Source organism: Sebastes fasciatus, chromosome 21 (assembly GCF_043250625.1).
Source record: "Sebastes fasciatus isolate fSebFas1 chromosome 21, fSebFas1.pri, whole genome shotgun sequence".
Classification (NCBI taxonomy): domain Eukaryota; kingdom Metazoa; phylum Chordata; class Actinopteri; order Perciformes; family Sebastidae; genus Sebastes; species Sebastes fasciatus.
The window spans coordinates 1,158,344-1,174,010 of NC_133815.1; the positions used below are offsets into that span (position 1 = coordinate 1,158,344).

Here is a 15,667-nt window from a genome sequence, read left to right on the forward strand (position 1 = left end):
CGTGGAGGTTTTAACGCCGGCGACGGGCGACGCTAAGCTAAATGTCGGCACTTCAACTCTAAACGGAAGTGAGAACACAACACGACGCAATGCGGAAGCGTCCTAGTTCAGATCATGGATGTATGAAGAGAACTGGATACAGCGTTGGAGGCGGGGTCTCGTTCATTCCTATGAGAGTGTCTCAGCGGCTCATGAAGCCTAAATGGCTCCACTTCCGCCTGGAAAAGTACCCGGATCTTGGGCTCGTGGAACATGCGCAGTAGCGTCCGCTCGGTCACGTGACTTGGTCACGGGGTCCCAACGTCACGCCGTCGTCACGGCTTGGCGCTCCAGCCTCGGTCTGGGTCTCATTCACATGAACGGAGGAAGTGAAATAACTCTGGATTCAGCTGTTAGTGCGTTTCACAACTTTAAAAACTTTAAATAGGGCGCCTGGGTTAGCTCAGTTGGTAGAGCGGGCGTCCATGTATTAAGGCTTGGTCCTGACCGCGGCGGCCCGGGTTCGAATCCGGCCTGTGGCCCTTTCCGCATCCACTCTCTCTCTCCCCCCTTTCAAGACTCTATCCACTGTCCTGTCATAAAAAATGGAAAATGCCCCCAAAAAAAATAACTTTAAAAAAAAAAAAAACTTTAAATAAGGAGTTAGAGTGTTCGTACTGGGGAGTTGATTCACCTCAAAAAAAATGATCCTCTGAGTTACAGACGTCTCTTTCCCAATTGAAGTCTATGGGAAAAAGTCTTTTTGGGCCCAATGCTTCTATATCTCTCTCTCTCTATCTCTCTCTCTCTCTCTCTCACTCTATCTATCTATCCCCCCAGCCGGTCTCGGCAGATGGCCGCCCGCCCTGCGCCCGGTTCTGCTCCAGGTTTCTTCCCAGTAATCGGGGAGTTTTTCCTGGCCACAGTGCGCTTGGTGGATCCTGTTGGGTCTCAAAACTATGGTGTACGGTCATAGACCTGCTCTACATATAAAGCGTCTTGAGATAACTTCTGTTGTGATTTGACGCTATACAAAAATAAATTGATTTGATTTGATTTGAATGCATCAGGTGACAAACACGGAAAGTTGTAGTACCACCGTTTAGCCACTACGAAAGTCTGGATGGACGACCGGCGCTCTGGACGACCGGCGCTCTTCCTGGGGGCTCGGTTCAGACAAAGAATAGAGAGCTCCAGGTATGATGTATTTCTGTAGGCCAACCAGGAACACCACTTTATGATTTTTGAAGTGTGAATGCAATCACCAGAAGTAAAACGTTATATAAAGGAACTACACCACGGTCACATGAGCGCGAGTAGAAACACAACGAGGCTGTAAAGGAGGACGAGTCGGCGCGATGACGTTTAGTCGTCTCATTTAGCCGCTTGTTAACAACCACCTTTTTAAAACACGTAAACGCTTCAAAATTCACCAGTGGGATATCTATTGACGTATTTTATACCGTAGATCAAAACGTTAAAATCTCTTCAGCTGGTGTTAAACCACAGACCTGATTTCAGACATCTAACTAAACACCCGTAGACTTCCAGACGAGGGAACAGGAAGTGCCAACATGCTAACTCATTTCTGTAGCACTGTATAAGGTGAATAAGCGTTAACTTACTGCCAGGCCTCATGAGATGTGTCTTCACTCACACTGCCGACTAAATAAATACACATTTATCACGGCTTATCTTTTACACACTTCTGCTGCTTTGCCATAAATCTGTCACTACACACAAGATTAATCTGCACATGCCGCTTTTAAACTTTACTTTAGGAGCAAATGAAAGTCCGCTGAGTGTGTGTGTGTGTGTGTGTGTGTGTGTGTGTGTGCGTGTGTTTTTCACACCTTCACTGGCGCTGATGATGATGTCGGGTTGGAAGACGCTCCAGGAGGAAGAGTCTGGAGTGACGGTTAAAGATCAGTGTTTAAAAACAGTAAAACAGCAGCGAGGAAATATTGGGATGGGACAAGGTTAAAGTACTAAAACCACACTACGTTCATTATCTGTCAGTTGACTAATTGTTTAATGGACTTAATAGTCTCAGCTCTACTTGTATAAACTGTCATCATCAACGCATCACATTTTATAAATCTTCATGTTTCGTGCGTAAAAATCTTAAATTTGTAAAGTAACTAAAGTTGCCAGATAAATGCAGTGGAGTAGAAGAAGAAGGAGGCATACAATGGAAATACTCAAGTTAAGTACAAGTACCTCAAAAGTTGTACTTAAGTAAAGTACTTGAGTAAATGTACTTGTTAGAGTTAAAAGGATACAGAGCTGACATGGTACTGGAGGCTGAGAGGGAACGACGGCTGGACCTGCAGAGAGACAGAGACATACACACTATAGATATAACTTGACTGTGTGTGTGTTTGTTTGTTTGTTTGTTTGTTTGTTTGTTTGTTTGTTTGTGTGTGTGTGTGTGTGTGTGTGTGTGTGTGTGTGTGTGTGTGTGTACCTGCCAGTGGTATCCTGTAGGGGTGTATGGACCGGGCAGGTAGGACAGGTTGGTGTGTGTTGACAGCACTGTCTGGTTCCTTCAGCTTGATGTCGAAGATCAGAGACGTCTGAACGCACACGATATAAAACACCGTTAAGTATTCAGACCCTTTACTGAAGTTAAAGTCCTAATACCACGGAGTAAAGAAACTCCACTGCACGTGCATTCAAAAATCCTACCACCACATCCCTAGTGCTGGTGTGGTTAGTGCACCGTCACATCCCTAGTGCTGGTGTGGTTAGAACACCGTCACATCCCTAGTGATGGTGTGGTTAGTGCACCGTCACATCCCTAGTGCTGGTGTGGTTAGAACACGTCACATCCCTAGTGATGGTGTGGTTAGTGCACCGTCACATCCCTAGTGCTGGTGTGGTTAGAACACCGTCACATCCCTAGTGATGGTGTGGTTAGAACACCGTCACATCCCTAGTGCTGGTGTGGTTAGAACATCGTCACATCCCTAGTGCTGGTGTGGTTAGTGCACCGTCACATCCCTAGTGATGGTGTGGTTAGAACACCGTCACATCCCTAGTGATGGTGTGGTTAGAACACCGTCACATCCCTAGTGATGGTGTGGTTAGAACACCGTCACATCCCTAGTGCTGGTGTGGTTAGAACACCGTCACATCCCTAGTGCTGGTGTGGTTAGAACACCGTCACATCCCTAGTGATGGTGTGGTTAGAACACGTCACATCCCTAGTGCTGGTGTGGTTAGTGCACCGTCACATCCCTAGTGCTGGTGTGGTTAGAACACCGTCACATCCCTAGTGATGGTGTGGTTAGTGCACCGTCACATCCCTAGTGCTGGTGTGGTTAGAACACGTCACATCCCTAGTGATGGTGTGGTTAGTGCACCGTCACATCCCTAGTGCTGGTGTGGTTAGAACACCGTCACATCCCTAGTGATGGTGTGGTTAGAACACCGTCACATCCCTAGTGCTGGTGTGGTTAGAACATCGTCACATCCCTAGTGCTGGTGTGGTTAGTGCACCGTCACATCCCTAGTGATGGTGTGGTTAGAACACCGTCACATCCCTAGTGATGGTGTGGTTAGAACACGTCACATCCCTAGTGATGGTGTGGTTAGTGCACCGTCACATCCCTAGTGATGGTGTGGTTAGTGCACCGTCACATTCCTAGTGATGGTGTGGTTAGTGCACCGTCACATTCCTAGTGCTGGTGTGGTTAGTGCACCGTCACATTCCTAGTGCTGGTGTGGTTAGAACACCGTCACATCCCTAGTGATGGTGTGGTTAGTGCACCGTCACATCCCTAGTGCTGGTGTGGTTAGAACACCGTCACATCCCTAGTGATGGTGTGGTTAGTGCACCGTCACATCCCTAGTGCTGGTGTGGTTAGAACACCGTCACATCCCTAGTGATGGTGTGGTTAGTGCACCGTCACATCCCTAGTGCTGGTGTGGTTAGAACACCGTCACATCCCTAGTGATGGTGTGGTTAGTGCACCGTCACATCCCTAGTGATGGTGTGGTTAGAACACCGTCACATCCCTAGTGATGGTGTGGTTAGAACACCGTCACATCCCTAGTGATGGTGTGGTTAGAACACCGTCACATCCCTAGTGATGGTGTGGTTAGAACACCGTCACATCCCTAGTGATGGTGTGGTTAGAACACCGTCACATCCCTAGTGATGGTGTGGTTAGAGCACCGTCACATCCCTAGTGATGGTGTGGTTAGTGCACCGTCACATCCCTAGTGCTGGTGTGGTTAGTGCACCGTCACATCCCTAGTGATGGTGTGGTTAGTGCACCGTCACATCCCTAGTGCTGGTGTGGTTAGTGCACCGTCACATCCCTAGTGCTGGTGTGGTTAGTGCACCGTCACATTCCTAGTGGTGGTGTGGTTAGAACACCGTCACATCCCTAGTGCTGGTGTGGTTAGAACACCGTCACATCCCTAGTGCTGGTGTGGTTAGAACACCGTCACATCCCTAGTGCTGGTGTGGTTAGTGCACCGTCACATCCCTAGTGCTGGTGTGGTTAGAACACCGTCACATCCCTAGTGCTGGTGTGGTTAGTGCACCGTCACATCCCTAGTGCTGGTGTGGTTAGAGCACCGTCACATCCCTAGTGCTGGTGTGGTTAGTGCACCGTCACATCCCTAGTGCTGGTGTGGTTAGTGCACCGTCACATCCCTAGTGCTGGTGTGGTTAGTGCACCGTCACATCCCTAGTGCTGGTGTGGTTAGTGCATTTGCAGCTGATTTGCAGCCAGGCATTAGTGGAGTAGTATAGAAGTTGTGTGATGTTTCGTGTCTTTTGAATAAAAGGCGACTTTTTCAGTCATATATTTTCATCATTCAAGTTGTGTTAAAATGATTGTTATAATATCGTATCGAGATCGTCAACCCAATATAGTGTATCGTATCGTGAGCCGAGTGAATCGTCACACCCCTTGTACTTGAGTAAATGTACTTTAACATTGAACAACATGAATATTAATAACATCAAACCTGGGAGCTCTGGTGATGAACCACCACCAGGTTGTCCACGATGTTCAGAGCAAACTTCCCCGTCGTGTTCAGCTTCAACACGTGAGTCTTCTTACACGCACCCTCCCTGAACACACACACACACACACACACACACACACACACACAGAGAGAGAGAGCGAGAGAGAGAGAGAGAGATACGATCACATCTCAAAGGTTGAAACGAGTTTAAAGTCCTGCTGTTGTTAGGTTTGAATGGATGAGGGAGATTTAATGTCACTGTGAAAGGAAACAGATACGTGACCAGCAAACTAACTCATTTTAACATTTCTGAATATTCTCATACGGTCATATACAGAGTTAGAGTTTTAAATTAGTAGTGCAAGTCTATTATATAATGTATACTAAAGGACGGGCCCGTCAGCAGAAAGCAGTGACGTAGGTTACTAGAGTAAAGATAATAACACGTTAACACAGATTCGTTTTAACTAGGGATGCACCGATACCGATACCAGTATCGGGTCTCGGGTCTGATACTGTGCTCATGTACAAAGCGGCTCAGATATCACTTTACGGCGGCGTGATGTTAACCTCTCGTCACCATCTTTCGGGTCGTCACGCTCCACCTCCTCGACGGTGCATGCCGGTGGAGTGCCCGACCCCGCGGGGCCGGTGATCCCACCTCAAGCGGCGCGCGCCGGCCCTCACTTTCATTGCACCGCGGGGTTTTGCTTGAACCCTCTGACTCGCGCGTGCGTTAGACTCCTTGGTCCGTGTTTCAAGACGGGTCGGGTGGGTTGCAGACATCGCCGCAGACCCCTGGCGCCTTTTACGTTGGCAGAGCCCCGATCTGGCGGCACGATGCAGTCGGGGCGCACTGAGGACAGTCCGCCCCGGTCGACTGTCGCACCGGGAGCAGGGTGTCCCGTTCCTCCCCGGTGGGGAGAGAGGGCGTAGCGAGCCCTTTATCCACGCTGCGGCGAGGAGCGCCGTAAAGATGCGGCCGCGAGCCACATCCGCCCCGAGTCTTTCCAAGCCGACCTAGAGCCGGTCAGGTGCACCGCCTCGTATGCGAGACTCCCCAGCCTGCCGTGTGTCGCTCACACCCTCCAGCTGGCTGTTAACGAGGGTCTTTAGACACAGAGAAGTACTCGTATCGGTACTCGGTATCGGTACTCGTATCGGTACTCGGTATCGGTACTCAGTATCGGCGAGTACCCAAATGTAAGTACTTGTACTCGGTCTGATAAAAAGTGTTATCGGTGCATCCCTAATTTAAACAAGAGCAGGACGTGTCATATTTAAAAGATTTCCCCTGAAACATTCAGTTATTAAACTAACTCACAGTAACCGCATGATATCATTTATATTATTATTATTATAATTATTATGACTATACTGCTTTAATGCAGACTCATCTAACCACTGTTAAATTAAAAATAAATACATCTGTGTGTACCTCGGTAAGTGATACAGAACCACCTCTGCACTGGGACTGTTGGCTGTTCTTGAGTGATGCTTCAGGTACATCACAAACAGCTGACCGTAACTAGAGAGAGAGAGACAGAGAGACAGAGAGAGAGAGAGAGGGAGAGAGAGAGAGGGGGGGGGGGAGAGGGAGAGAGAGAGGTTGGAGAGAGAGAGAGAGAGAGAGAGAGAGCGAGAGGGAGAGAGAGAGAGAGAGAGAGAGAGAGAGAGAGAGAGAGGTTGGAGAGAGAGAGAGAGAGAGAGAGAGAGAGAAAGAGAGGTTGGAGAGAGAGAGAGAGATTAAACAAAAACTTCAATATTTAGTTTACTTATTTGGTGATGATTAATATTAAAGAAAGAGAGACATCAAAAGAGCAACACAGAAAAGATGACCAGGAAGAGAACAGGAGAAAAGCTAATAAGCTTCATCATCAATAGAAGTCTGGGATGTTGAAATAGAAACATCTAGAAACAACAAGGAAATGTAGAAATACATGAAACAGACACGGAGAACCTAATCAAATCTAGACTTCTACAAAGCATAAATCAAAAGGTGTGTATTGTCTCTGCGCGGCTCTCAACATGGTGACGAGATCTAAACAGTTTAGAAGTGTATCCGTAGCTTCTCTTATAAACTGATTAGTGGCACATAATTAAGGCGAAGGCCGGGACGATTCACCTACAGTATCTCCTGGTTCAATACCATCACCATACCGGGGTGCCGATTAGATATGTACCTCGATTTATTACCATCAGACCATGAAGGAAACAAGCTGAATCATACACTTCTAGGGGCTTTTATTTTGAAAAATCTCTAAATGAATCCAATAAAAATGTTTGATTTCCAGCATGAATGTAGTCAGAGACGTCCTGAAGTCAAATATATCAGTCAAATCAAAGAATAAAGACATTCCCCTCACAGATTAGTGGTATTTTCTTTTTAATTTATAAGGGACATGTAATGTTTTATACTTCTGGTGAATATAATCCATCAATCTGATTTCCATATATGTATTTTGTATATACAGTTCCCTTTGTTAACACCTTATTTTGAAAACCAGACGTAGTTACTACTTCCTCTAACTTCTCCAAGGTGGTCTCTAGCTCTCCCGTCAGCTCCGTTCTCTTTATCCATCCATGGTCAGCTCCATCGGGGCCGTTTCAATGCAGAGAACAGAAACATCAGTATCTGGGTGCTCTACAGTCGTAGCGTCGGCCCGTTTGACCACGGAGACGAGAGCGACGGCCGGCTCCACCGCCACGTTACCGCGACACCATAACGTTTCCTGCTAACTATTTCGCACTTTTTCCGGATATTTTGCAGACATGTCTCTGCCTTTTATTCAGACATATATCGGACTTTTTTCAGATATTTTTTTGACATATTTCGTCTTTTTCCTGACTTTTTTCAGACTTATGAAGACTTTGGTCTCAGTCGACTGAGATTTCTTTAGTTGTTTTTTTATGCTGTTATTTATTTCCCAGAGACTTCTGAGCACGTCTCTAGACAACACGATTTAAAGTGGTGCGTTTGTGTGATTCTTTGCGGAGAAACTCTGTTTTTGCAGATCTGTCCATTAAAGGTCACATATTATGCTCATTTCCAGGTTCATAGATGTATTTTAATGTTGCACTAGAACATGTTTACATGCTGCAATGTTCAAAAAACCCTTTATTCTTCTCATACTGCAGCCTGAGTCTGCCTGCCTCAGAGCCTAATTCAGCCTCTGTCTGAAAACCACTGATTCACAGCCTGTCTCCTCCCACTCTGCTCTGATTGGTCAGCGTTTTCTGTCAATCAAACTTCCTCAACAACAACAGCGTCACCCTCCCCCTCCCTCCCGGAGAAGCTCTGGAGAGACGAGTGGAGGGAGAGGCAGCTAGAATAGAGCTTATAAACCACTTTAAAGTTTATAAACCAGAAACTTCACCCAGCGCACGTTACCGGAGGAATCTGATCAGAAATCGGCGACACATGATGAACATCTGCGGTCCAGATTCCAGGTTTTCCTGACGGTTTCTCTCAGGTAAATAATACTATTTATAGCTCTGTTAGTTAACTCAGTGTTTACCTCATGCATCAACTCTGTAAACCGTAAACATACACTCTGTTTTACGTCTGTCTTTACAGATCCATCTGTGAGAAATGACCGACAGAATCATCCCAGAGGAGAGCAGACAGCTGTGAGCAGATGGGAGATACAGAGCTAACCCGTTAGCATGTAGCTACATGCTAACGGGTTAGCTACATGCTACCGCTATGACACGTGTGTAAACACAGCGACCATCAGGGTGGAAAATAGAAGATGTGAAACAGTAGTCAGTTCATTATTTCTGCTAAAAGATAAATGTATGGAAGATCAGAGTAATGGTATATTATTTACAGTAGGAGCTGTCTCTGTGTTACCATGACTACAGACCACCGGAGCTTAGCTTACCATAGTTTACCAGAGCTGAAGACTTTCTCCTGTGCCATGTCACATAACTAACTAACAGGTGAGATGATTACAAATGCTGTGAATAATTAATATTGTCATCTGTCAACTCAAATAAAGTTTGACTGTGAAACAGAAATGTGTTGTGTTGCTTACAAGTCACTATTTACTACCTGTACTCTGCTACATGCATGACATCAAATATATATAATATATAAATATCATCTGTTTAAACAGTGTAATTACATAAAGCCTTTGTGAAAGAACATGTTATATTTAGATGATGGGAGTACATGAAGCCTGTTCTGCTGGTTCTTGCAGACTTTGCTCAAGTTAGGTTGAGGAGGAGAGACAGTGACGCGCTGTGGGGCGGGGTCAGCTACTGAAGGTTCTCTCTGGTTCGACCAGGAAACCCTTACATGGCTTGCATTTCTCTAATGACGTCAGAAGAGAAGGAAAAAAAGCGATTTTTTTTTCTGCACCCATTTCCGGACAAACGGAGGAGGAGAAAAAGAGAGAGGATGGTCTTTTATGATACTATGGTGGCCTGTAGACACACTGGGGACAGATATTGATGTTTAAAAGACATGGAAAAGTGCATTTTGCATAATAGGTGACCTTTAAATCATCGATTAGTCGACAAAGTGTCGACCCAGAACTTCTTTGGGTCGAGGACAGCCCTAGATGTCGCACCTGAGGGACGACGACTCCTCCCCGCGGCTGCCCACCATCAGTCACCGTGAAAACAACTTACATGGTTGCCATGGCGATGTCCCTCTCCGACAGGCTGAGTTTGGCAGGTTTGGGGACGACTGGCAGCTCGATCTCAAACTTGGACATCTTGGACATGGTCCCGTTCTGGAAAAACAAACAAAACAACAAATAACAACGAGCTGATTTATTGGCTTCTTATCTCCTTAAAACTCCGACAGAGCTATTCTGTCTTTCAGAGGTTGAAGCGGGCGCCGTTTTCAAGGTAGAGGGAAGATGCTGATATCATGAGATACTAGAAAACCTGATGAATCCATGTCAAGCTACCTCGTCGGGTAGAACGCTAAATAAAACTGAGCCCGCTACAACCTCCGAAAGATGGATTGTGTTAATACGTTGAAGAAATGAGTGGCGTTAAAATGAATTTGCGTTAACTTTGACAGCCATAATATAAATATATCTACGCTTACACAAACAGGCGAATACATTAGGGGTGTAACGATTCATCTACTACATCGATTTATATTCCTACAATCAAACTACATGGATAGGTACTCGGCAAGTTGTCATTCACGGGGGATTTGCAAGGTAAAGTTAAGAATGTGCACCTTGTATTTAAGGACAACAAACGTCATATGGACGTATTTTTCAGCACTTTTAATAGTAAAGAAATGTTAAACGTTATTCCAGTTCACTCTCCCGGTGTATGACGTCATAGACATGGGCCAGCGGCGCCCAATCTCAGGAAGACGACAATAAAAAACTTCAGAACAAGGGCTGTCAATCAATTCAAATATTTAATCACACGTTTTTTTATCTGTTCAAAATGAACCTTAAAGGAGATTAGTCAAGTATTTAATCCTCTTATCAACATGGGAGTGGACTAATATGCTGCTTTATGCAAATGTATGTATATATTTATTATTGTAAATCAGTGAACACAAAACAATGACAGATATTGATCCAGAAACCCTCACAGGTACTGCATTTAGCATAAAACAATATGCTCCAATCATAACATGTTAAACTGCAGCCCAACAGGCAACAACAGCTGTCAGTGTGTCAGTGTGCTGACTTGACTATGACTTGCCCCAAACTGCATGTGATTATCATAAAGTGGGCATGTCTGTAAAGGGGAGACTCGTGGGTACCCATAGAACCCATTTACATTCACTGATCTGGAGGTCAGAGGTCAAGGGACCCCTTTGAAAATGGACATGCCAGTTTTTTCTCGCCAAAATTTAGCGCAAGTTTGGAGCGTTATTTATCCTCCTTCACTACGAGCTAGTCTGACATGGTTGGTACCGATGGATTCATCAGGTTTTCTAGTTTCATATGATACCAGGATCTTCCCTCTAGCTTTAAAACTGAGCCGCTACGACCTACAGATCACAGGTTGTATTAAAGAAATTAGTGGCGTTAAAACCAATAAACGGTATTGCAAAATCCATGTCGTGGCCGAACGTGACACCGACGATGAAACCGGCGTACCGCCCACCCCTAGCGTGTGTACAATATTAAATCCCACCGTCAAAAACATACACTTAGCGATATGCAATGAAATAAGATGAGCTAATGAGTGTGTGCTCACCCTGAAGGCGAAGGGCTGCAGGATGTTTCCCTGCACGGTGGTGGACAGCAGGATGACGGCGGTCTCTGGACAGTACTGGTACCAGTTCACGTTAATGCTCTGACTCTTCAGCAGCTTCAGGCTGCGTTTGTCTGGAAACACCTGAGAGGAGACACCAAACACCAGAGATATCAAAAACCGTTGAGATCTCAACGGATACCGATGGATCCATCAGGTTCTGAAGTTTCATATGATACCAGTTTCTTTACTCTAGCTTTAAAACTGAGCTGCTACAACCTACAAATCACAAGTCCTACTTGTCATTGTTTCAGAGTAAATATCCGTTACCTGGTAGAACTCTATTCCCTGGTCGGTGATGAAGACGATCTCATTCCAGTTGGTCCAACAGAAACCCAAAACACTGGCGTTCTTCGTCTGCACGGCAAAACAACACAAATACGGTTTATGTATTGTATTTAAAGCCATTCTAGCAGCGGAGCGGAGAGCTGCTCTTCATATTCTGTATCAGCTGTTATTATCTGAAAATGAAAATCAAACATCAACCTTTCAAAATAAAGCGACAGGAGATAATGTAGCATACCTTGCATTCCTGGGTGAACTCTGTGTGAGGATAGTCGGGTATGAAGTTGATGAAATCCTGCAGACAACAGAAAATCAATAGTTTAGATTCTCCCCAGATGACAGCTCAAGATTAAACCAGGCAGTGTTGGGGTCTCTTCATTAATCACGGGTGTGTTTTGGGCGTAACAGGAATCAAACCGATCAGAGTGTCTTCTCCCGTTCCCTTTAAAAGCCAGGTGCAACGGGCGCACTGCTTTTTAAAAGGTGGGTTCGGTAAACTGGAGAAGCGAGCGGTTTTCTGCTGAGGAAACGGATCTGCTCGAGAACAGATTGAAAGTGAGCGAGCAGATCTGCTGTCTCCCGATTCGCTGTCTCCCGATCCGCTGTCTCCCGATCCGCTGTCTCCAGATCTGCTGTCTCCCGATCCGCTGTCTCCCGATCCGCTGTCTCCCGATCCGCTGTCTCCAGATCTGCTGTCTCCCGATCCGCTGTCTCCCGATCCGCTGTCTCCAGATCCGCTGTCCCGTCAACAACTCCATCTGACTGCATCTGAGCACCGATAACCTGTTGAACCGCTGCAGGTTAAGCTGCCAGCCCTCAACAGATCGTTTTCACCATCTCTTTTGGCTGAGAACTGAGCGCATCATGCTGAAAAATTAGGCGACAAACGGCGAATCTTTATCTGAATAACGCCCCTTTAAATAAGCAGGAAGAAACTGCACCAGACCGTAGACCAGGTTTTTGTTGGTCAGTCGCTTTCTGCTGCCTCAAAAGCAAAGCATCAACAAAGCACAGATTGGCGCAAGTACATTTGCTGCTGACACAACGTGGGCGCTGCGCGCCGCTTTACACCGGGTGTGAGAGAGGGCCCTCAGTGACGTGTCTGCTACGCCGAACTCACCACAGATTTCGTAGTCCTCTGAACCGCCAAGATCTTATTTCCAATGGAGAACTTGATGCACTTCACTTCTCCTTTATCGTCCATTCTGTGGGGGGGGGAACACACACATTACACGATCAATAAATGTGATTATTGTTATCACATTTCACACCTCGGATGCAGATTGAAAATTGGCCTTAAAAAGTTCATTCACCTTTGTATTGCGATTTTCTTTTTTATGATTTTGAAATAGACTTTTTAATGCCAGAGTCGATATATCTGCTTCATCTGAGTCTATGTGGAGGTAGAAGGAAGTTACCGCTTTTATTGTGGTAGTCTGAGTAACGTGACGTCATATCCGTTCCGTATCCGTCAACCAAAACAAACCTCAGAGAGTATAAAGCGTTGGAGGGTCGTCATGGATACGACCTGCACCCTCACATGTTAAATCCAGCGTGGTAAACACTACACATCCAGTAAAGGATGGAAACACTTTGGGTTTCACACATTGACAGGAAAAGCAGAGCTACACAGAGCAGAGCTAAAGCTGCACGCTAACTCTGTCACGGACAGGAAACGTTATCGTATATCGCGGTAATGTTGCGGTCGAGCCGGCCGTCGCTCTCATCTCCGTTGTCAAATGGGCCGACGCTACGACTGTAGAGCACCAGATACTGACATTTATGTTCTCTCCCAGGGTCTAGTGTTAAAAAAGTTAACAAAAATCACAATAAATTGTAATCTTAAAGGAATTGTTTGTAACTTTTTACAGGTATAAGTCTACCGGGTCGGTGTCCCATGCGCGCTCGCATATGCACGCTCGCGTGTGTCTACGCTGTTCAGACTCAGACTCCAACACAAACTCCAGTGAAGCACCAAAACCTCTTGGTTGTATCTAGTGAAGCTGTTAAACAGTGTTGGCCGCGGTCGGAGGACGCGGGGGAGACCGTAGCTTTGGTCTCCAGGACCGGAGTCTCTGCTCCTCTGCTCCTCTGCCTGCCTTCACTCACACACCGCGCTCCTTCTCTCTCTCTCTCTCCACCTCTCACGTGCATGCTGCTCAGAATATCTAGTGAATGTTCAGTGGACGTTTGTGCAGAAATAACTGCTGCAGCTCCTCCAGACCAACAGATGTTTCCCGTGTCTTGTGAAGTGACGGGGCTCCGCAGAGAGAAACGTTATCGTCTCCGACTGGGTGCCGGTGTCTTCCCTGTTCACTCCGGTTGCAGTCAGAGACGATAACGTTTCTTTTCCTGCTTCAGCCCCGGAGGCTGAAGCAGGAAAAGCCAACACTAGGATCAGCATTGATTCATGGAGAGACCTTGGTCTGGTCAGCTAACATTACTGCCAAGCAGCTGAAATATAGAGTGATATTGTGCTTTTAGCTGACGTGTGTCTCCTCACTGTACTCATGTAGAGCGAGCACAAGCAACAGGACGCTGACTTTCGTTGACTTAACGGCCACAGGTGTCGCTGTAACAAGACATTCCAGAAAGTTACAAACAGTCCCTTTAAAACTTAGAAATCCCAATACATCTCAAATCGGCACCCAGAGTATCGTGATGGTGTCGAATGGGGAGATACTGTAGGTGAATCGTCCCAGCCCTAGATCCTTCACAGCCTGACGTACCTGAAGGCAACACTGCTCTTGTCGTCGGGGCCTTTGACCACCACCCCCGTGGCTCCACCTGAACGCACCGCAAACACCTGCAGCCAGGAGAGTCACATGATCACAGTCACATGATCACAGTCACATGATCACTCTACACCGTTACCCTGTTTAAAGCACCGATACAATATTCAATATGACTCTATACTACCCAAGAATATGATATAACAAACAAGATGCGAATGATGTTAATTAATACTTTACTCTGACAAACTGTCACTTAGCTTTAGCTTTAGCCTAGCCTAGCCTAGCCTAGCTTAGCCTAGCTTAGCTTAGCTTAGTTTAGCTTAGCTTAGCGTAGCTTTAGCCTAGCTTAGCTTAGCCTAGCTTAGCTTAGCTTAGCTTAGCTCATCTGTCTCACCTGTTTGTTGGCCTCGTCGAAGAAGACGTTGTTGACGCTGGAGGCGTGTTCAAACTGCACCGGGTTCTCACACAGCTCCAGGTAGAAATGATCCTCACTCATCCTCTCACTGTAGTGATGATGTCAGTATTATTATTACTGTTTTAATGTTTTAATGTCGTTACAGTCCAGACAGACTCAGACAGACTCAGAGAGACTCAGAGAGCAGAACCAACTTCTCAAACTTCCGGTTGACGGTTTGTTTGGGTCTTCAAAATAAAAGCGGAGAATAAATATATATATATATATACTGGAAAAACAAAGTTTGGAAACTTGTGTTTGGTGGATTATTTCTCTGTTGGTCCAATGCTAATGGTCATTGTATTTGACATCGTTGGAAAGCCTGTTTATTTACCTTCACAATGATGTCACACTTGTAAGGATCATGCATTTGTGGGATGAGCAGCACAGCTGATGATGTGGGGAGCGCCCAAGAAAATATTGCCAAAATGCTCCGTCAATGGTAAACAGTGTATTCTCCTGTTGGTGTTGACTCTTGTTTTGAGTTGTTTGGTGGATTGGATGATTGAACTCTCTATCAGTAACAAGGAACAAACAAGACATATTGGCTATTATACACTTTATTCATTTAATACACCGTCAGGAGCCTCAGTAGAGGTGGAAGATCCATACACAGCCACAACAGCCTGGCACCTCCTCCTCATGCTGGTCACCAACCTGGTCACACGTTGCTGTGGGATGGCGTTCCATTCCTCAACCAGGATTGGTTGCAGGTCAGCCAGCGTGGTTGTGTTGGTCACTCTAACACGTACAGCACGCCCAAGCTGATCCTACAAGTGTTGAATTGGGTTGAGGTGTGGACTCTTGGCAGGCCGTTCCATTCTCTCTACTCCCACATTGTGGAGGTAGTCTGTGATAACCCTGGCTCTGTGGGGGTGAGTGTTGTTTCTTGGAGGATGAAGTTAGGTCCCAGATTGTGGAGATATGGGATCGCCACTGGCTGCAGAATCTCATCCCGATATCTCCCTGCATTGAGATGGCCTTCAATGAT

At 46.0% G+C, this 15,667-nt stretch overlaps 1 protein-coding gene across 1 annotated transcript; it reads right to left on the minus strand.

The window, feature by feature from the left end:
- Positions 1 to 1,662: 1,662 nt before the first annotated feature.
- On the minus strand, positions 1,663 to 14,861 carry LOC141759851 (regulator of MON1-CCZ1 complex-like). Its single transcript, XM_074622314.1, has 12 exons — positions 14,617 to 14,861; positions 14,217 to 14,293; positions 12,608 to 12,692; positions 11,726 to 11,782; positions 11,473 to 11,559; positions 11,146 to 11,286; positions 9,598 to 9,701; positions 6,401 to 6,490; positions 4,963 to 5,068; positions 2,447 to 2,555; positions 2,262 to 2,306; positions 1,663 to 1,886 (listed from the first exon to the last, which is right to left on the minus strand). The coding sequence occupies exons 1-12, from the start codon at positions 14,716 to 14,718 to the stop codon at positions 1,678 to 1,680; spliced, it is 1,212 nt and encodes a 403-aa protein (XP_074478415.1). The 5' UTR covers positions 14,719 to 14,861; the 3' UTR covers positions 1,663 to 1,677.
- Positions 14,862 to 15,667: the final 806 nt, after the last annotated feature.